General features: G+C 46.1%; 1 protein-coding gene across 4 annotated transcripts in view; it reads left to right on the forward strand.

Annotated features, from left to right (window-relative positions):
- Kif26b (kinesin family member 26B) overlaps positions 1-16,912 on the forward strand; it is a 403,835-nt gene that overhangs the window by 351,651 nt on the left and 35,272 nt on the right. For all 4 annotated transcript variants that reach the window (XM_021197273.2, XM_029538478.1, XM_029538479.1 and 1 more), the window contains one exon: positions 4,965-5,124. In XM_021197273.2, the coding sequence (XP_021052932.1) occupies positions 4,965-5,124 (160 nt within the window). The remainder of the gene's footprint in view (positions 1-4,964; positions 5,125-16,912) is intronic.

Raw genomic sequence — 16,912 nt, forward strand, 5'->3', positions numbered from 1 at the left:
AGGTGGGAGAGACAGGAGTGGGGGCCTCACTGGAAGAAGCAGATTGCTGGAGATCGTATGTTTCAAGGGTAGAGCTTGGTCCTTGTCTCTGTTTCTTTATGCTTCCTGGCTGCTATGATGTGAGCAATCTCTTCTACCACACACTTTTGTCATGGTGTTCATGGTTGCCTCATGGTGGGGCCAAGCAACCATGGACTGACACCTAGGACGCTGAGCCAAAAGTCATTCTTCTACCTTTTGACCATCTGTCTCAAATATCTAACCCAGCAGGCAAACCACCCTTGGGCAGGCTCTTGCTGTGAGTACACTAAGTACGCTCGCTGCCAGAAGTTGGTCAGTTCACAGAGAAAGCCCACTGGACAGGGGAACCATATCAAAAGATGCATGTATGTAACAAGTGTGCATTTATTCATATTGAATTAGGGGCACACAGCAGGGATTTCCCTTTGAGTTGGCTTTTCAACTTAAAGTTCTAACTTTCATGAGCTATACACGGATTTTAATGACTTTTACTGACATTTCCTCAAAGATATTCAAGAATTTAAAAGACCCATTTGCTACTAACTTTTCTCTGCTTCTTTTATTTTCTCTTCTTTCCTTTTTTCTTTCCTTTTCTTTTCTTTTTCTTTTCTTCCTTTTTTTTTTTTTTTTTTTTTTTTTTTTTTTTTTTTTTGGTGACTCTGTTTTCTCACATACACCTGATTTAACTTGAATCTTTTCTTTAAAAACATCTTCCCAAGCCGGGCAGTGGCACATGCCTTTAATCCCAGCACTTGGGAGGCAGAGGCAGGTGGATTTCTGAGTTTGAGGCCAACCTGGTCTACAGAATGAGTTCTAGGACAGCCAGGGCTATACAGAGAAACCCTGTCTCAAAACAAACAAACAAACAACATCTTCCCAAAAAATTAAGCTTAATTGATATATAAATGTTTAAAGTCCATATAAAATAATGTTTTATTGGTTTCTGTGTTGTTTTATTTTAGTTGCATAATAAATGCAAGTGTCATAAACTGCTGATCTCCTGGTAGATAGACAGTGCATCGTTTTGGAACCAAAGTACTTAAAAAAAAAAAAAAAAAAAAAAAAAGCAGCCACGAGCTCTTGGCAAGCTGTGGTGCCAGTCAGTCCATGTCTTACAAAGGAGAGAGTGTGACCAACTCCTCAGCCGGGTGGGAAGGCACTGGATCCTAGAATGCAGCCCGTGATAGTTGTTTGAGAACTTTGAAGTGAATCCCACTGCCCATTCTGTACTCCAGCCCAATCAAATGAGAAGGCCTGGCAACGGGGGGGGGGCAGACAGCAAGCCTGGGAGTGGGGACAGACAGCAATAGTTCTTTGCAGGTCCCTGATGATTCCAGAGTGCTGCCATATTGGAAGTCACATTTGTGCAAGATGAGTAGAGGGCTATGCGTGTCTCAAGAGTTCACTTTGGGTTCCCACCTGACTCAGCTTTAATTTTCAATGACGTCATGAGTGATTCTTTTTTCAGTATGGACCGCAGCCCTCCCATCTATCATTTCATCCCAATTAATGTGTAATGTAGGCATTAGGTGATATTAGGAGAATTTAGTATTCCCCAGGACCTAGCTGGTACTCAATGTAGTGTGGTTTTAGAAATGGGGAAGATGAGTGCATTGTTCACGTGGGGAAAATAAAATGTGTGGGTAATTTGGTTTGGTCTATCTCTAGGCTCAAAATATAAAAAATTCGGAGCTGAAGGTGTGGCTGAGTTGGGACCTCGAATGCATGAGGAAGTTTGAAGTCTGAAGTTTGATTCCCAGCATCACATAAGCTGAGTGTGGTCACTAACACAGGCCTGTCCTCCCAGAGACAGCAAAGGCTCCAAGTCGTTATCCTCAGCCGTGTAGGAAGTTCAAGGCCAGCCTGGAATATGAGAGATGCTCTTTTTAAAAATGCAGATTGGACTATGTTCATTTAACTCCCATGGAATCTGAGAGGCAGATAAGGAGCCAGCCCCTCACCTGCAGTCATTCCCTCCCCCCTTGCTCATTCCTTGCAGAATGACTTTCTCCGCAGGCACTTGTGGTGATGTAAATTCTTGACGCTATCAAACAGCCTATGCACTGACTTCGCACTCTGCTAGATGAAGTACCATTTGGGAGAGCCAGATTCTCTGACCACCCAAATGCCAGTGGGTAGAGGGCAGGGAGCAGTGTTTTCCGTTGCATAAGGGTGCCTCTCATTCTGAGTCATGCTGCTAATTACAGGTATTTTATAAAACTCTTCAACACAATCTAAGCCACCCTTTGTTCTCTGTGTCCTGTTTCACTGTGTGCATTATACATTTTATTCCATTACATCAAATGGACTATTAAGTCTGGAGGTCCAAATTGGTCTCTGTCTCTGCCCTTTCATCTGAGATGTGTGAGGAATGCCTAGCCTTTCCTGCCTACATAATTGGGTTGCAAAACACATGATATTTTGTTTAAAAATAACCGTTTCCTTAGCACATTGCCATGAGCCAATCTTGCATGATTTGAAATAGGGTAGAGGAGAAATAATATGGCCTCCTGAGAAGGGGTTGCCCCTAGGACAGTTAAAAATGAGCAAAATGAACTTCATTCATGTCTGTAGTGTGGGGACCAAGCTAGAGAAGGGCTCAGTCACAACACTATGCTTTTTGGAATGTTTGTGGCCAACAGCAGGCAGGGGAATTGAGGGCTCCAAGGTGATTTTCCCCAACTTCTTACCCAACATCCAATCCATACCTTGCCCTCAAAAGTGATCTTTGAGTTCAGGTACCTAGAAGTGCAACCTGAACGTCCCTTACACGAAGCCAACTGATGATGTTGGGACAGTTATGGGGAATATAATGCATGTGTGTGCATATACCTATGCACAGGCATGGAGAAGCCAAAGGAATGTGTCTCTTGTCTTCCTCTATTGCTCTCTGCCTTGAGCCCTAGAGACAGGATTTCTCTGTGTGCCTGAAGGTGACTGTTCAGTCTGGCTGGCTGGTCAGAGAACTTCTGGGTTCTACCCATCTGTGCCCACATCCTACCCCATGGTGCTGGGCTTCTGGGCTTCCCTAGCCATGCCTGCTTCTTCTGTGACTCCTGCGGATTCAAACCCAGGTTCTCAGGTTTACAGAGCAAGTGTTCTTACCCACTGGGCCACCCTCCCAGCCCACATTGAGGGGAAAAATATATTTATTTTCCCTTTATTTTGTAGTGATGCTTTTTCTGGATTTTGACTGCTCCTTTGACAGTTTTTAACCTTTGGAAAAAAATGTTTCTGTGCTATCTTCTTGCTTCTTTCTAAGGAGACCTTGGCCACCACACTTCCTTCCTTCCTTCCTTTGTATGGAATGTGTTTTTGCTCCTTGGGCCGATTTTCTCTTCTGCTCTGAGCAGTGCGATTATCGTTTGCTTCACTGGTTTTGTTCCTTCTTCTTGTTCTTCGGTCTTGCTGGGCCTTTTTAGATTTGTGGGTTGGTGGTTTCCATCATTTGGGGAAAGTTTGGGCGGTTACTTATTCAAATACCGCCTCTGTGTACACGCTGGAAATCCAAGCAGGTGAACTTCAGGCGGTTGTTCAGTGGGCCTTCTAATTTCCTCCTTCCCTCTCCCTCTCCCCCCTCACTCTACTTTTGTATTTTTCTCCATATTTTATTTTGAAGATTTATACTGATATATTATCAGATTTACCAACCTTTCCTTTTGCTAACGTGTAACCCGCTATGAACTCTCCAATGTAATCCCAACTTTGTTCTTAATCTCTTCAAGGTTATTGTATACACTTTGTTCTAATTGAGACAGATCTTGTCATAGGACTCAGGTGGCCGTGTCTCTGGACTTGGACACAGGATGGCAGTAACTGCTCTTCATCACTTTCTCTGTGGGTTCTAATAACTCTGCTTTCCTGTGTTTAAGTCAAAGACTTTTTCATTGTGGGGTTGTGGGCCTGCTCCTTGTTACGCTCCTTGATCTTTGCACGTGAACTTTTAGATTTTCCAGTCTGACTGCTGGGAACAGAGGCTCCTGGTCTTACCTCGGCATTCCTGTGGGCGCCTGCTGATGAGCAATACTGCTGGAGCTTCCAGAGACTCTGCAAATCCGAGAGTTCTTTCCTTTCCAGCGTCTGTCCTGCCCAGGGTGGCTGCCTTCATTTCCCTAGACTTCGGATTCTGTCTCTCTTGAGCTCATCAGGCCAATTAGGTTCTATCTGGGCTCTTGGCCCCAAGCCTAGGGACTCTTAGCACAGCTAGATGAGACACCACCAGTGTTCGCCTTATTTGTTTCATGTGCCTCAGGAATCCCTCTCCTCTGTCTAGTGTCTTAAAACAGCTATTTTGTACACATTCTGCTTATTTTCGGTTGCTTTGGATACAAGATGCAATCTGCTCCCTGTTGCTTTATTGTAGCCTGAATTGATGGGTGAAATTCTTAGCTTTTCTGAACTTTAATTTTCTCATCTGCAAGAAGAGGATGATGGTGTTTAGATGATTTTGTGTGTAAGAACTGAACAAGATAGATGTCTGTGCACCTGGCAATTGGCAGACACTCCGCAAACACTTGGGTCTCCCCTGACTTTGCACCTGGATCTCACATCTTCCAGATTTTTCCTGGCGTTACTAACCCGGCTAGACTAGATAATCACTCATGAACTGTTGGGGTTTCAACTCGGTAAGTTTCAGAACTCTATCATCCACGGAATGGTTAGCTAAAACCCTTACCTTCCTACAATGAACCATTTGATGTACAGGAATTATGCTTTTATTTGTAACATAAATGGCAGTAGATTTGAGAAGGTTTGTGGTATGTGGAAGACAGAATGTAAGAGCCCCGATGGTATTTGAAACCTCGGCTTGGCTTGTTTGTTTTATCAAATGTTTGTCTTTTCCCGTTCTCATGATTCTCAGAGAGCTGCATGAAGAAGAGGAAATGTGTTGCCCAGACCTTACCCACTCTCCCCTTTTCTTCTTGTGTCTTCCCCTGTACCAGTGTCTGGAGGTCGAAGCCGCCTGCATCTCATCGACCTTGGGAGCTGTGTTAAAGCTCTCAGCAAAAACCGAGAAGGAGGCTCGGGGCTGTGCCTCTCACTGTCTGCTCTGGGCAACGTCATCCTGGCTTTGGTCAATGGGAGCAAGCATATCCCGTACAAGTAAGTGACTCTCCTACTGGACAGCAAGATGGCATGTGGGCATAGCGTTGAGCCACGACTGAGCCTCTGTCCTGAGGGATGCCTTGGGAGAAGTACAGCTAACCGTCAGTCTGGTCTGGGCTGAGTTCAGTGACAGAGCTTAGCTTTAGCTAGTGATCCTATAATGCATCATCTTTCAAATTGGAAAGTGTTGCAGATACTTAACTCCAGCACAGTCCTTACGTGAGGCCTCTAAGAGGAAACAGAAAGCTATGTCATGGAGGCCTATGGTCATGGTTACCATTGGTGGGGTAATGTCAGCATCATATCAGTGGTCTGCTCCATGGTGTGGCACGCAGCGACCAAAGAGCAGTGGAGCCACCAGATTAAAACCACCAGAGTGCCACTCATTAGATGTGGATGTCAGGGAAGCAACAGATAACTTTTAGTTCAAGTATGACACCTTTATTATTGCATGGACACCACAGGCATCTTGTGTTACCTCTGATATCCCTATCTCAGCTTTAAAAGCCTGGGGTGGGGGTCGAGGGTATCCGTGTCTAATTCCGTGGAAATGTTTCCCCCTGTGTACAGGTTCCTTGCCTTTTGATCCTTACTGCTCCAGGAAGATGGAGTCAGAGCTTCTCTCATTTCTGGTACAGCCCTAAGCATGCCATGTCACCAGTGCCCATGAATGACCCAGTCTTAGTCACCCCTCGCCCTTCACCACTATTGCCCAACTCAGCTGTGTCTCCCACTAGCTACAGGAGCTCTACTCATCTTAAAATGAGGGTTATGACTCTGGCTTACAACTCTGTATTTTATATGCATCACAGGGAAATAAGATGCAGAATAGGTGTGAAAATCTTTTTTTCTGGAATCTAGAAGGCTGTCATCAATGACTAATGGTGACCAGTTAATGATCTGGTTCACTTCCATTGTATCAGATTTAAGTGGAAACAGCATTTGCCTCACAGAATTACCATGAGTAACTATGTAGGGGACATTTTGTTTCAACCCATAAAAATCCTTTAAATGCAAATTACCACTGTGGGAGAAACTGGGGACTTGATGTCCCCAAAGTGCCTGAGATTCATGGCAAATCCTTGCTTTCTCCTTTCTTCTGATCTAAGTGGGTAACAGATACCCAGGCACCATCCCCCACCAGGAGGATCATTCTGGGTTGCCCTCGGGGGATTACCTGGTGGTTAGAATCCTGATTGTATCCCTTCTTGAAATCGGTATCCCAGCCACATAAACCCCAGTGTGGCATTCCCTGTCCTTGTAAGGACCAGTTCAAGGTGAAGGTTTATCATGTTCTATGATTTCTGCTGTGAAATAGCTCAGAATATTGGGGGCCTGACAAAGAAAAAGTTCACTGTGGGGTAGAACTGTAGAGGCTGGGGATCTTCCAAAGATAGAAATTCCACAGGACCTGGTTGACTTCCAGAAAATGAGGATCAGGTCTTTGAACGTACAACTTCCTGGGCCGTCGTGTAGATACAGTTCACAATGCCACCTTGCAATAAGGTCACTGGCTAGGAAGTAAATAGATCATGCCTGGTTTATTCAAATTATTGAACTGATGGTGGGAGAGCTGGGAAATATAAGCATATGGAAGTTTTTGATTAGGTAAAGGTAACTTCCTCTGGTTACATTTCAGTTCCACTGTAAACAAATAGGGAAACCCCGTGTGTTGTTTGTATTACTAGCTCAAGGTCTCTTGTTAGGTTAAACATATTTGTAACATCGGCTAGTCCTACTGGCCAGCCACCTGCCCTCTTGGGAAAGCTGACAAACTGTAATAGAATGTCACCAGCCCCTCCGGACATCCTGCTTGATTCCAAGAGTCCTTCCTAACATTTCGGCCACACAGGTGACAAGCAAAGTGTCTGTATTGAATGTAAACATAAGCTTAACATAAATGTTGTGTCTGCATGAGAGCACGTCAAGGAGTGGCCCCCCTGACTCTAAAAGCCATTAGCTGTGGACACACACTTCCATCAGTGACCCTGGTTCTGCCTAACAAGTCACCAGACGCTTGCTGGGAAGCACACTGCTCAGTGTTAGCAGGCATGGTGGCCTGAGCAGCCATCTAATGACCAAGGAATCTGTCCTGCCATCCTTTGGTCCATAGTGACCGCCATCTTGCAGAAGCTCTGAAAGACTTCTGTTCTGACATTTTCTTGTATTCTCAGCCATGGCATAGACTTAGTTAGTATTTGCTGTCTGTGAATCTCATTTGCAAACTGATTGATCAGTCGACTGGAAACTATGCTTTTTCAGAATACAAGAAGGTAAGACAAAGATTTACTCAAATCTGCCAGGCAGTTGGTGACAAGATCACACTGTGTGGCTTTTCCCAGTTTGGGAGACGGTTAGTTGTTGAGGTCAAGGGTCTGGCTGGTCCCTGCTCTCATCAAGCTCTGCCTGATATTGGCTGCCTCTACACAGCAGGGTATTCAGCCCAGCAGGATGGTTCACATTCCCTTCATCAGAAGATAGCACTCTAGAGCCATGCTATGCTGCATTATATTAGCAGACTAAACCTTCCTGGGCAGCAAGCTTTATCTTTGCTTTGGCTTTCCGGGCAAGAGTATGTTTCTTGGCTGCTGGCTTCCTAGCGTTCTGTTCACTTTCAGGGGAAAAAAATCAATCCCAGAAAAATCAAACTTCATATTCTTTGCCCTCCCCCACCTCTCCAAAACATAAGACAACCCCCCTCCCCGCTCTTCATCTGTCACCCTAGACAACTGCTTAGGAGCAGCATTACTTGTGCTTGCTTCTGGGAAATTAACTGGAATGTGCACAGAGGGGATATAGCCTGTCTCCATTTCTCTTCATCATTGTACCGGACCATTTGTCATGTGAGCAAGCCTGAAAGTGAGTTGGGATTCATTACCCATCCCGGGTGCTCCCACAAGCACCCTTGATGTGCTCTGAACGGTTCTGACTCTGCAGATGATATTGCCTCTGCAGATGACAGGCGCAGGCGTGGAGTCAGTTCCCCACCTCAGCCATTATGCAGCACAAGCCACCTTGGTCAATCCCAGGACCATTCATTTATCAATCCTAAATAGTGACGCCATTCAGAAAAGCATGGCGGGGAGGGGGGCACAAGGAGATCAGGAAGAGCACCAGTCCCCTCGTCAGCTCGGCAATGACAGAAAGCACCAATCGCTCTCCTCTTACTTCGGGGAGTCTCACACCCAGGGAAATCTGTCCTTGCTCTGAGATTTCTGACAGCACATTTGCAAATTTTCTCCCAGGCTCATTCCTTATAGTTGTCTGCTATTTCTCACCACTTCTTGCACAGCGAGGAGCTAGGAATCTTCACAACTGACAGTGTTTGTGTGTTGGAGGACTGGGGGTGAGCAGAGGCATTAGCAGGAATTCTCATGCCACAAATCAGGGTTCTAGGCATTCACTTTGGGAGCTGGTCCCGAGGGGCCACTGCGAGCATCTGTCAGGGTGAACTTGGCTTCAGCTAAAGTGCTATGATATCACAGCCCTTCTGAGGGTCCCAGACTTTCTAGAGACCCCGGAATTTTAACTGCAACAAAGGTAACAAGGGAGCCTGGTCCCTTTTAGATGTTGTCATGTGATGGGTACAAGCCCTGAGAAAGCACGTTCTTCGCACACTGATCCCTCAAGCCCCAAAGCTCGTAACTTCATTTATAGCTGTCACTGCATTTGGAGAAACCATTACTTTAATAAGCCACACAATCCAATACGAGCAGGGGCTTATTACAGACAACACAGGAGCCAGACCAGCGTACTTGTGTTTGTCCAAAATGATGAAGCTTTTTAATTGAGAACTGACCATTAAAGAGACAAGACACACACACACACACACACACACACACACACACACACACACACACACACACANATATATATATATATATATATATATATATATATATATATATATATACACAAACAGATCTATGGTCTGCCTTGATGGGTCAGCAGCTGGGAATGTATGTGAAAGCAAGGACAACAGGTTGCTTGTTGATTTGATAATGAGAAAGAGGCTGAGTGTTGGAACAACCTCTTGTGTGGGCCTAGACAGTCACTGTGGCTCCTCACTGGTCTTGTCTCTGTTCCGGGGGAGTTATATTCTGTGAGGAAGCTTGTGGCACACTAAGGCCATTGACCTGTTGAGATGGCCACTTCTGCACAGGTCAGTTCTTGGAAAGCTGCTTTCAAACTGTCCTGCAGTGGGTTCCAGGGGTTTTTCAGGGAAGCCCTCTTAATCCCTTTGCTATTTAAGGACTTCAGTCCCAAGGCCTCACATCTATGTGCTCATTTTGCCAGCAGGGTGTTTGCACTCAGCTTCTACACCACAGATATTTATTTGCTAATGTCTGGACACCCGTTTTGTAAGGTCATGGAATATCATCCTGTAACACGCTAATGTCGTGTCTGTTTATGATGCTGTTCTCTGGCAACTTGGGACATGGTGCTGCATAGCCACCTGTGACGGCAGCTGTGAGCCCCTTCTGTGCTGTGGCCGGAGCACCCCGGTTTACTCGTGGCTGTCACTAGCAAGTGTTGGGCACAGACAACTCTGCTTGTTTTACCTCCCTCTCTGTTGGAATGGTTCCATAGTCGTGGTCATAAAAAGAGAAAGAAATATAATAATATGCTCTGGCGGGGTTTGGGGGAAGGGGGTACCTCTGTGGGCCCATGCCAAGGCATCCCTTCCCCCTGAGGGACCAGCCACATACGGCATAGAATAGAGTTTATTCAGGTCATGGGGAGGGGGAGTTAAGAGGGTAGTAGAGGCAGAGAAAGGCAGAGGGAAGAAGAGAGTAGAGAAGCAGAGGCTGGCCATGACTACATGGAGAGAGGGGGGAAGGGAATGGGGAGCAAGGGGGAGCAAAAGAATAAGAGAGACAAGAAAGGCAAGAGAAAAAGGAGGGGCCAAGCAGCCCCTTTTATAGTGGGTCAGGCCAACCTGGCTGTTGCCAGGTAACTGTGGGGAGGAGCATACCTAGCTTTTGCCAGGTAACTTTTAGGGTGGAGTCCAGACAGAATACCAACATCCACCAAGCTTGAAATGCACTAGGATGAGTCTCTTGCCAAACATCAGTCTATAAATAAGCAAGAACTCCAGGTAGCATCTACTTCCAGAAGTCTTTGTCTCACCAAGGAGCCAGAGCATCCCTTCTCAGCCTGTCGCTGGAACTCTTGCTTCCTCCAGCTCAGGTAGGGTAAGGCTCAATATTCGCTTAAGGACTTTGGAGCACCTGAGCACAGCAGTCCCCTCAAACCAGCAGGCAACACTAAAACCAAATGCCAGTCAGAGCCTCAGGGGGGCGGAGGGTTGGTGTTTCATACACAGAGACAGTTTTTCCTAAAATGTTAATACTTCTGCTTGTGTGAGAGGCAGTGGGGGTGCAGATGCCTGCAGACACCAGGTGCAGCAGCAGGTCTGCCATTTGGGCTGCACAGGGCCACCACTGCAGGCACAGGCCTTAAAAGTCTCATCATTTGTCTTCCTAGTATCTGATTAGATTTGGGGGTTCTCCATTTTCTCAGAACTGGGAACTCACTGAAGAAGTTTGGGAGATTGGAAGGGTTGTGGAAAACTTGTGCACATGTTACAAACCGCTGTTAGTCGTGACATCCCATACCCCTGCCATCATACAGTCCTAGTCCTCTGGATTGAATGTAGATTCCTTACAGGTACCATAAAATTAAATAGATACTTGTCAGGGAAAAAATGCAAAAGAATATCAGCTCTAAGATTAACTCAAGATAGCGTGAAATTGGGGAGAAGCTCCGTATAAGGATCTGTGTGTATGAAAGAAGCGCACATGTGCATATTTAACCTCCTCTAAATGCACATTAATGCTGGATTATCTCCCCTGATTTACAGGGAGAACATCAATTTAGAACTATTTGCACAAACTCCGGATACCAGTTTATAGCATTCCCTGTTTAGAAATAAAATAACCAAAGTCTCATGTTGCCAGGCAACTGCAGCAGTGATAATTCTTAGTATTGCTGCTTTAAAAACATTCATTTTATGCATTTTAATGACTGTTAGGGAGCAAAGAGAACTAGTTCAGAGCATCTCTGGGACACAGGAAGAAGTTCTTTTTTATGAGATTGTTCAGTATCCCGCTCTCTCTCTTATTCCTCCCTACTTGCCTCTTCCCTGGCCATTGGTATTTTTGTAGTTCATTATAGAATTTACAGAGACAGTTATTTTTTTACCAACCCAGGCAGCAATTGTCTGTTGATTAACTCCTCTGGCATGATATGCGCAAGTCATTAGGGGAGAAATGATGTGGTATGGACTCCCCTGGGATGCAGCCTGGGTTTGCTCATCATTTCTTATACTCCAAGTTTGATCGGTTCTCTCTGGTCGGCAGAATCACTCCTCTCCAAGTCGGATCCCCAGTATGGCCAGAACACCATAGCTGGTACTTTTCTCTGCCCACTGCCGTTAACCACTGATATATAGAGAGGCATAGCCTTGTGAGGACCAGATAGAAGCCAGGAGATTCCTCAGTTTCCCTTTGACTTCTGTCTCTACCGTAGCTTAACTTCTGAACTTGCAGATGGATCTCTCTTCCTTCTAGATTTGAAGTCAGCTAGCAGTGGATTCAAGGGTGGCCTAGGAACTGAAACCACAAACACTCTCAATTCCAGCAGAGCAGAGGGGGCTCTCCCTGCCCCTCCACAGAGGCCCCAGGACTCAGACTCAGATCAGCAGGGCTGGATCCCTTTCTCAGATAGCCATGGTACTCCAGAGAGGAAGGCAGGGCACAGTCCAGGGGAAGAAGGAGACAGAAGGACAATGTTGAGCTGCTCATGCCTGTTTCCATGTTTACCAGGCTCCCCCTCTCATGACTAGAGAGGAAGAAGCAAGCACAGGATTTCCCCCTCTCAACCTTTCAAAGGGAGCAGAAGCTAATTTATGAACTGCTGGATCAGAGGATGAAGGAAAAAATTGTTTCCAGTACTTATTTTCTGGCTTTCCGGCTACACGGCAGGCAGTTAGCGTGGCGTATAAACTAACTCTCTGTGAGGGATGCTTCTCAATAAGAGCATAGAGATAAAACCTCTTACTAAGCCACCCAGGCTATTCTAAATACTTTATGGATATCAACTTATGACAGTGTCTCGTAACCAGTATTCTTACGGCAAAGATTGGGAAACTGAGGCACAGAGAGGTTGAGTTCCTAGTTCAAGTTTACACAGCTGTTACAAATCAGAGCTATGTCACTGTCTCACAGTGTGTCACTGCTGCCTAATATGATGGATGCCTGGAAGGTTGCCAATGTCCAGTGAACCCTTGTCAATGAATATGAAGTCTCCATGGACCATATGGTCCATAAAGCCTGAATGAATATAGAGGCTTGTGAGAGTTTAGACTGGGGAGGGGCCAGAGAGTCTAGTGTATAATCCAGGTGGCTTCCTTGACCTGTTTCTATGATGACTAAGTGAGAGTCTTAGGGTTTTACTGCTGTGAACAGACACCATGACCAAGGCAACTCATATAAGGACAACATTTAATTGGGGCTGGCTTACAGGTTCAGAGGCAGGAACACACGGCAACATCCAGGCAGGCATGGCACAGGAGGAACTGAGAGTTCTATGTCTTCGTCTGAAGGTTACTAGCAGAATACTGGCTTCCAGGCAGCTAAGATGAGGGTCTTAAAGCCCACACCCACATCGACACACCTACTTCAAGGCCACACCTACTCCAACAGGGCCACACCTTCTAATAGTACCATTCCTTGGGCTGACCATATGCAAACCATCACACTGAGACTGGTGGCTAAGTGCCAGTGACGAAGTGGACCATGAAACAAAGAAGAAAATGGAAAAGAAGTTCCCCAAGCCACAAACCAGGGCTCAATCAAATGTCACATGACAGTGTTAATTGCTGAGCCTAGTAATGCAGGCCTGTGATCCTCATTACTCTGGTGGTAGAGGCAGGGGGATTGCAAGTTCAAAGCTAATCTAGGCAACTTGGTGTGAAACTCTGCCTCAAAATAAAAGTAAAAATGGTAGAGTGGTGCTACACAGCTTAGCAGCTCAGTGGTAGACTGCTGAGTCAAGTTGTGCAGGCCACATTCAGCCCCCAGTAACAAGACAGTACACACACACACACACACACACACACACACACACACACACACACACAAACACACACAGAAACTATGTTCAGTGGGGCAGAGGAAATAGGGCTCTGATAGCCTGCAGTGGAGCCCAGTGGCCTGGGTGCTTCACTCAGTGCTAGCCATGGAGGAACTTTGCCAATCGCAGCTATTTCACCCGTCTTGCGAGTCTGTGAAGCCATCTCATATGCCCCATCAACAATAAAGCCACATATCCCCATGGCATCTACACCACACAGCTCTCCTACTTTGCCTGGGAGCTCCAGCAAGAAAAGTGGGCCTGCCTCCCAAACCAGAGAGCTGGGTGCTGTCCACAATTGACAGATAGGATCATGGTTGTGGGTTTCCTTCCCTGGGATGGCACTGTCTCAGAGGTGTTCCTGAGAGAGCAGGCTCCCAGGCCCCTATAAGTAGAAGAGGTTGTCATCCTCTGGGTCCTCAAGTTTGGCTGCATAGCAGGTGAAGGGATACGCACGCAGGAGATGCGGATGGTGCCAGGGTTCACTGTGCCTACAGTAATGAGCTTCCTCAAGCACCTAGCTGAGAGTGGAAGCATTAGGAACTTCCCAGATGAGACGATCAGTCTTTTGTCAACTTTCTTCACCCTGAGCTCCCAAAGAAGTGTGGTGGAGAGGGACAGCTGTGGTCTCTAAATGAGACACCGCTGCCGCCACCTGGGCTGGCTGAGCCACTTGAACTCAAGGTGAGGCCAGGGAACACAGATGTCAGTACCACTTCTGGGACTCGGGGACTATTTTAGTCCCCATTTTCAACCTTGCAATCAGTATTCATTCTTGTCCTCCACTTCTGAAACAAAATTAGATCCTGTGGACAAAATGTCTGGGGCCCATTGAGAATACAGGTTTCAAAGGTGAGAAGGCCAGTGTGTGAGTGTATTCTAAACGTTTATGATCCAGGTTCAGCCTGTACCATTGTAGCATCTTTTCTTCTCTGGCTTGTAAAGCAGGTGTTTCTCTGGGCCAAGTGGATTATAAGCTCCGTTCATTACATAGGAGCCTTCAGCCCTCCTACCCAGCACACGGGAGGGTGGGGGTGGGAGTGGGGTGGGGAGGGCTATCTGACTCAGATTTAAGAGAGCCTAACTCTAAACTCTCTGCACAAGATTGAGGTGAGATTAAGGAAACTAGGGGCTCGCTGAGGTTGAGGGGATTCAGGAGGAGTTGCCACAGAGCCCCCAGTTGTGTCTGTTAATCCTATAAACCAGGGTATGATGCATTTGTTAGAGGCACATCCTTCACAGAACACCAACAATGGCAGCCACACTAGGAGAAGCTTCGAGGCAAAGCCTGGGTGTAACATGCTATAGAGGTTGAAGAAGACCATATCTGTGTGGACTAGAGAGTGGGGGTGGGACAAGGTTCCGCTGAAGCGCTTTCCACACTTGATTGAAAGTTCATGTTGCGTGTTAGATCCTGCTTGGTTCATAATACATAACTGCTTTTCGTGGAGGTCAGTGTTATTCAGATCAGCCTTATGGGAACCAGAGGTATTCAAGGGTCTCGTCCCCCAGGGTCTGATGGAGCCTACCAAACACATACAAGAACCAGCTGGAGACATGTGGAGCCTATGTTCAAGTTTTGCTAACCCACTTATTCATTTCAGTCACTTCTCCATTCAAGAGTGTTCAGTGGGTCTTGGTAGCAGGTAGGGCGCTGGGAACAATATAGCTGATGACAGATCAGGGGCATGGGTGGGGGCTGGGGAGAAGCCATGAAACACCCAAGTGTGATACATGACAATTATGTGCATACTAGCCCTTAGCCTGCACAAAGGGAATAAGGTGTGGGTGGGAGGAAGGAGCCAAGGCATCCGCTGCCTTAGCTGATGCGGGTAAGTTGCCATCTCTCTTCTCATCTACCTACTCCTACTACCAATGCTTAATCGAGTTTTCCCACCTCCCTTTACAGCCTGAGCCCTTCCTTCACAGACTCTCTGCCCTGGGCTGTATTGATGGAGAGATTGACTGATATCCATCCATTGTGACAAACTACTGAGCTAAATGTGAGACTCCAAACCCACAGCGTATGGTTATCTTTTATGATAACTAATTGTCACGTCACAAGCCATTCTGTTCATTACAGAAAGCCAACAGCTGAAGGAGGATGTCTTTTGGTTAGTCCAGGCCAGTGCACAGAGGAGCCCAAGGTGCCCCTAGGCACCCCGAGGGCCCTGTGGTTACTCAAGGATAGCTTGATTTAGGCACAATTAGGCACTGGAAAGGACAGAGCATACAAATGAGTCAGGGCTTAATTCATTAAAAAACTGCCTTGAACATTAATTGAGCTTCAATCAGAGTATCCAACCATAAATTCTCACCTGTTTCACAACTGATTCAGGCTCAATTGAGCATTAATAGATTTTTTTCGGTTCATGCAAATGAGGTGATAATTCATTCTGTTGTGTAATTGAATAATTTTCAAATAGATTTATTCACAGGAACAGTTAAATTGTGCCGTGTTGTCTAGTGACGCTCATGATGCTTTAACCAAAGCAAAGCCATGCTGAGCTTCACCCTGGAACAATAGAGACGTCATGGAACAGAGATGGTTCCGGTGAAGTCACCACCAGTGTGAAGAGCAGCAGACTTTTAGACACCTGAGGACAGTCACTGGGGCTTTTAGGACCACGCTCCCAGATGCTATTTGTTTTTACTTCTCTGCACTTTCTTACCGCCTCATACAAGTAGGGTCAATACAAATTTATAGGAAGTGGTTTCTCAGTTTGGCAGTGTGCCCCCTACCCCGTTTGTAAGCACACACTCCCTAGTTTTGTGCCCCAAAACATCAGCCTTCCTGAGATTTCAGTCTGTCAGCCTGCTTGTTGAGTTCCAGGCCAGTGAGAGACTGTCACAGAAAAACAAGGTTGACAGTCCCTGAGGAATGACAACGGAGGTTATTCTCTGGCCTCCACACACATGCACTGAAACACATATATGCATGATTTTTTAAAATGTGTATTCCATCCTGTGGTCCCCAGGGCCTACTCAGGATGCCATCTCTGCTTCAAAGCTTTCCTGAGGTCTTCTCTCCCAATACGTTGCTGCAGAACAATTCTGGTTTTTGTTTGCATTACTCAGTCCCCTGACATGTGAACTCATCACGATAATGACAGCCTCTCCCTCAGGTTCAATATTGGCATCTACTCATTTGGACTGACCCAACTTGATCTTAAAGCCTGTGTCTTTAGTAACAAATGTGAATCGACTCAACAAACTTGCCTCCGTGATCAAAACAGTACCCTGTGGAGCTCAGTCCGATGACCTGTGAATCAGCAGGTCTTCCCACTCTGTCAGCTTAAACACACGTTACATTCGTGCTCCTTGGAATATCTGACTGTATTTCTATCTGAGATCTGGATGGCTTTTTCTTGTGTGAAGATCTAGAGCTCACACAAAAATCTACAGTCAATAGTGACATTGTCACTCCAAGCAGCAAATGTGCTGTTACAAGCATAGACACCTTTGCATCCTCCCCCATGGTCAGAGACTAGGGGGTGACAGTAAATTCACACCCTGAGCCAATTTCTTTGGCTTTTCTTCACTTATACTACTGAGTCTCCTTGGTTGACCTGGTCATTGACAATCACGGGCCCTCTTATTCCAGGCTTTCTTAGTGAGATTAACTCTTGAATCACACACTCCTTTTCGT

The sequence above is a fragment of the Mus pahari genome, chromosome 5 (assembly GCF_900095145.1).
Source record: "Mus pahari chromosome 5, PAHARI_EIJ_v1.1, whole genome shotgun sequence".
Lineage (NCBI taxonomy): Eukaryota > Metazoa > Chordata > Mammalia > Rodentia > Muridae > Mus > Mus pahari.